The 6000-nt window shown below is 42.4% G+C and overlaps 1 protein-coding gene across 1 annotated transcript; it reads right to left on the bottom strand.

Annotated features, from left to right (window-relative positions):
* Window positions 1–4779: 4779 nt before the first annotated feature.
* Window positions 4780–5391, bottom strand: LOC130871300 (60S ribosomal protein L15-like). The gene has a single exon (XM_057764658.1). The coding sequence runs from the start codon at window positions 5389–5391 to the stop codon at window positions 4780–4782; it is 612 nt and encodes a 203-aa protein (XP_057620641.1).
* Window positions 5392–6000: the final 609 nt, after the last annotated feature.

A 6000-nucleotide genomic window follows, 5' to 3' on the forward strand; every position in this document is an offset into this window, starting at 1 on the left:
TATTTTAAGTGTATTAATGCTTTGCCTGTGTACCATATGTAGGCCAAGTATCCAAAGAGGTCAGAAAAGGGTATCAGCTATCCCAGAACTATAGGTACAGATAATTTTGAGGTGCCACGTAGGTGCTAGGAACTGAACGTAGGGCCTCTAGTACAGCAACCAGTACTCGTAACCACCGAGCAACCTCTCCGGCCCTGGGGGAAAGCCTTTCTGGAGAGAGGATCTTGAGAATGAGAATGAGGCGTTCATCGGAAGAGTAGGAGAAAGAGCAGGATGGGAGAAGGGAGTCAGGCAGGGCGGGGCGGGGTCAATGGGTTGAAAGCAGAGTGTTCACGTGGGCCAAGGTGACTGAAGAGAGATGGCATCAGAAGAGACATTTCTTCAGGAGATGGGATGTGCCAGGATTTTAATTAAAGACTAATGGAAAATTTTTGAAATGTTTTAAGCAGATATGTGACATGATCCAATTAATACATATTTTTGTTCATAAAAATGCTGGCTTACCTCTAAGTCGGGAACAGGATAGGAGGATCAGTTAGGAAGCTCCCCTGATGGCATTTAGGTAACAATCCAAGTCACACAGGACCTCACCTGCCTTGTGAATGGGTTCCATTGTTTGTCCCTGAAGAGGCTGTGCTTGAGGAGGTGGATGACACATCCTTTATCTCACAGCTGGTATTCCAGGGTCTGACCCTGGGTGACCTTCTCCTCCAAAACATGTGGCCTAGAAGTCTGCTAGCCCAGCAAACACAGTACTGGAAGATCGTCACTAGACGATGCCGGTGCCAACTCTCCAAGTATCTGTCCCCACATTACAACTTTTGAAAGCCAAGTTCTATTAACTGGTCTTTGTGCCTAATCTGATGCTGAAGTAAAAAGAGAGATCAAAGAAACCATGGAGAGTCAATCTGTGTGTTCACAGATTCTTACACTGGATGAAAGCAAGGAGAAAGGCAGAAAAAGTCCTTAACTTTGACCGGTAGAATTGCCTGTGTGTTATTAGCATGGGGCAATATAATCCAAAGGAACACAGCCTCCGTGAGAACATTCGTGACCATCACAGTCCATCACTTTACTACCTTATAAGCCACCTATGGGGTGTGTGTGGGGGGGAATGGCACATGATTTAGTGACTTTTCTTGGGAAGACACAAACAAAAAATATTCTCATCTCTGGTAGGGCACTTATGATAGACCAAAGAAATGATGGCGTCCAAGTCTGGCTTAATGAATCAGTGAGTTTACTGGGGTCACTTTAAGGAGTCGGATCATCTCAATGGCTGCTGAGATACAGGACAAGTCGCTCAGCTTGGAGGACAGCTCATGGAAGCTGTTGGGGGGAGGGTGGTAGTCTCCCTATACAACATGTAGGCAGCTTATAGGCAGGTTGGTCAATCAGAGACTCTTCCCATCAGCAATTGCTATTGTTTCTATGACCATGGGGAGAGGCCCTCTGAATTGTCTAAGTCTTTGCTGCTTCATAACTCTTGCAAGTTTCACTTACATTCTGAGGCGTCTCTTTTCTCCTCGCAGTGAGTAGGAAGGGATTTTTTTAAGTTTGGAAAAAATAGCTATGCAAAGCGCACTCACCCTATTGGTGACTTTATAACCTAATTTCTTCTTATGTCTTATTAACCTGTCAAAATTATTAAATATTATTATTTTCCAGAAGAGAAAAGAAACTGCATTTACCTATTATACTTGAGTCACAATTTTCTCCATGCTGCATGAGCCTTATTTGCCATTTAGATACAGAAAGACATCTAAAGGGAGTTCTAAAGCAATAATTGAAGAGTAGAACAATGTGACTTCTCATTTATAGATAGTGGTTTTGGTCAGAGGTTTTATCTCAGTAGTTATGAAATTAGAAAAATATAATAACTCACTGATATAAACTGCCCCACAGTATCTCAACTAGATCATCAAAAAGAACAAAGAAAAAAGAAGTGCTATATGAAACCCTGATGCTTATTCCTTGAACTACAGTTTCTTATACATACACATCAAATGTATATTTCCTGGGCTAAGGGTGAAGTTCAGCCATACCGTACTTGACTACCGCAAATACAGAGAAATGCATGAATAAGTGTATTCTGATGTGTCAAGACTTAGAAGGAAGATTATTCTATAGACTAAGAGGCAGAAATTTTGTGATGTCTTTAAAATGCACATTTTGGTTTAAGTTGGAGGTTTTATTAAAGATATTTTGACGTATGCTTAAGCATAAGGATTAGGAGAAAAGAGGTGCTCAGGAGAAAGTCATAAATAAGGATTTCTCCAGTGGGAGCTGCTCCTTTGGATTTTCTTATAGAGTTGTTGTGACTGGGTTTCTATGAAAGATGTTATAATATGCTGAGGGACAATTCTGAAAGGTTGATTAAGGTTTGGGGTTTGGCTAATAAATTAGAACAATTTTGGTTTGACCATAAGTTAAAGTCTGAAAAACAACATAGAACAACTTCAGGGACAATAATTTATGCCAATAACTTTTAATATATTTAAGTTACTGCTGTGTTAAATTTGTTTGGAAATGAGGAACAAAATGAACTAAATCAAATTCATCAAATAGCCCAAGCCATAAATATATACAAATTTGTTTATGTCAACATGCTTGGTGAGTTTTGGATTCATTATAATCTAACCTGATCGTGGCCTGACTCGATTCTTTTTCTGACAAAAACAGATAATCTGGGTTCAGAAACCCCCATTTATGATATAATCAGGACCCTGCACAGAAAACTCCTGTTATTCTAGTGGCAGCTAGCCACAGAGGATGAAGACAGTGAGCTGAAAACTCCATCCAGGGCTCTATGCCTTTTAAACCTCTTCACTCAGTCTGATGTCCTTCTACCAAGTCCAGCCTTGAGATTTCCTAGGGATTCTCCTGAAAGCCCACACAATCCACCCCTAAAGCACATGCTTACAGGAATCCAGACAGAATCAGAACGTTGACACCTCTTCTACTCAGTAACTAAGATGTGAATGCCTCCGTAAGAGGTTTCATTGAATGAGTCACACGAGTGCAGATATCAGCCTAACCTAAGAGTTGTATAGATTGAACCAGTTGAGATCTTGTTCCTATCTAAGTACCAACTGCTCCAGATAAATTTCTTTTCTCTGAAGCCAGATGAAGTTCTGAGTTGAGTTTGCTAGCCTCCCATCAAGTTGCACCAGCAAATATTTCATGAGTTTTGTGAGACTATCTGTTTTATCAAAAATGTTCTATGCTCACCCTAGGAACCACATAATCCTAGGGGGAAAATATTATGTTCCGGAAGTAGCTATTGGCTATTCAATGGCATTTCCTTCTGAATTTTGTCCAAAGGCATATGGATTATTGTATGTAAATATACACGTGTGTGTGTTATGTTCATAGATATGTCATTCTACTTTTGAGCTTTGTGTTAGGAAACACCTTATACTCTAGCAACAGATTATCATCTTTAATTGCTTCGTGCCCACTTCCTGAAAAGCCTTCTTAGCCATTTAACTGCAGTAAACTGCACTTTTAATTTTCATAATTGGAAGACATTATTTGTAGAAAAGATAAGATTACAATAGATACTGTCTCATAAATACATTTCTTTTTGTATTCAGTTAGCATCTCAAAAACAAGCTTTCAAAAATATTTGAAACAGTTTTGACTTACAAATATGTTTCCAAGGTACCCTGGACATCCCTAAATGTTCTTTATCCACCTGCCATAATACATTTGAGGAGCTGTTCACTTCATGTTTTATATGATTTGTGTAATTTGTTTTGAACTTTTGCTAGTCAGTGACTTATTTGCTTTTACTGTCAGATTTGTAGCCCAGGGTCTCACTAGACATGAGCATATAATCCTCGTGCCTCAATCTTCCGAGAGCAGAGAGCACTAGCCTGCACCACATGACTTGCATGCCTCCACACATTTTCAGATGAACATGAACTGTACTGCAGGCTCAATGCAGATGCCACCAGGTCTTACAGTAAAGTACTGCTTCCTGCTTTGGAAAAGGCAGGATATCACACATCGGTCCCCAGTCCTTTCACTGGCTGTGACCTGAATCAGCATCTCAAACTCTCCTGTACTTCAAGATTGCAAATGTTTAGATATTCAAGAAGACTATCCCAAATTGGTGGCACATGTCTGTCACATAGCGAAGGTGCATGAGGACACTGTCATCAGTGATTTCAACCTAATCATTTTTTTTAAAAAAAAATAGTATATGAGTTATTCTTCTGGTTTTTGTGTTACTTTGACAAAAGCAACAGAGAGGGCTTAGGCCTGGACTCACAGTTCAAAGTAGACTTTGTTGCAGGAGCTTAAGATCACTAGTGACAGTCTCTGGGAAAATAACTCCCCCTCTGCATCTGGTCATCTCATGACAGAGCCGAAGGGAAATGGGATATCCAGGAGATGTGTGGTGGAGAAGGGACTTTCCATTTCTTTCTCGGGTGGCTCAGGATGTACTTTTCTTTGGGTCCACGGTGACTGTGCTGTGTACTTATTACTTATTACTGCTTGCTATTTCCAGGGAATTGCCGCACATCCCCTGAAATACTTGAGCTGGACACTTGGCAGGTTTAAACTCTGGGAAGGTGAGAGGGTATTTTCTCATTCCTTTTTCCTGATGAGGTAACATAATTACGTGGCATTGACTTAGATGGCTTATTTCCCAAATTTCAGCTCACCACCCATCTCTCTATCAACTCAAACAGTTCCAACCTATTGTTAGATTTTTTTTTTTGACGGTCCTCCATTGTTTATTGGGTATGAATTGTACAAACATTACGTGTATTAGCTGTAACGGTGGAGCTGCAGAGTGTTGCGCCTTCTCCAGGCTGCACGGCGAGAGCCACCAATAGTGTGGTGGAACTTGTGGCCCTTTCCAAGGCCACGGCTCTTGCGGCCTGCAGATGTCAGCCCACGCATCTCTCTGTGCTTGTGGACCGGTTTGGTGATCCATTGGGTGTCAGGGTTTCTTCTGATAGCTTTATGGAATGGATCGATGAGGATAACCTCAAAAAATTTGTATGTGGAATCTTCACCAACCCAGTAAGAATTCAGGACTCTCAGAGCCCCACAGTGGCGTCCAGCTCTCTCCTCAGCAACAGACTGAAGGCTTCGGGCAAACTTTAGCTGGTTCACACCATGATGGACAGGCTTGCCGTAGGTCGCACCTTTGGGCACCGGGCGTTTACGGCCACCACGGCGGACGCGAATCCTGTATATGACGTAACCTTGCTTGGCCTTGTAGCCCAGCCTCCGCGCTTTGTCGGGCCGGGTGGGGCGGGGAGCCCGGTGCAGCGCGGACAGCTGGTGGTACTGCCAGCAGCGGACCCTCAGCAGGAAGCGCATCATGTCCGACTGCTTCTTCCGCCACAGCTGGATGTACTTGTATGCGCCCATCTTGGCTCACCTGATGGCCGCCGCCAGAGGAAAGGCCTATTGTTAGATTTTTAAAGCCAGGTCTTGGCCCTCAACACTGGCTGCCTGCGATGTGAATGGCAAGACCTTGTTTACCTCATACCTAGGACTCATCTTCAATGAAGGATCTAAATGAAATTGGAAGAGGCACGAGTTTCTCTCTTATCCATTAGAACTTAGAGAACTGATGGGGGACCTAGCCAGACCTCACTATATTTTCTAATTTGGCTGAAAAGACCTTCAGATGTGCTAAACATGTAGGAATCTAGGTGGAGATGGTAAAGAAGAAGCATCATGGAATCGTAGAATGAGCAGACAAAAGTGAGAGCAATGGAACTAAAGAGAAGACTGAATTTAGTAAAAACCTCCATTCTAAACATTATCCTACTGTCCTAACGCTACCCACCCTGACATCTAGGATTCACCATTTCACAGATGAAGTAGAAACTCAGAGGGAAACTGACTCAGCCCAGCAAGTCAGAGATCTCAGTTTCAGCCCCCGGACTATCTGATTCTACCCAGCACTTCTCCAAAATAGTAAAAGTGTCTGGCTTCACTCATAGTTCTTTCTCGGAGGAAAGGGGGCTTGTT

Source organism: Chionomys nivalis, chromosome 3 (assembly GCF_950005125.1).
Source record: "Chionomys nivalis chromosome 3, mChiNiv1.1, whole genome shotgun sequence".
NCBI lineage: Eukaryota > Metazoa > Chordata > Mammalia > Rodentia > Cricetidae > Chionomys > Chionomys nivalis.

Bases quoted from the DNA above. Each gene is read 5' to 3' on its own strand.
- LOC130871300 (XM_057764658.1), bottom strand. From the start codon at position 5,391: ATGGGCGCATACAAGTACATCCAGCTGTGGCGGAAGAAGCAGTCGGAC.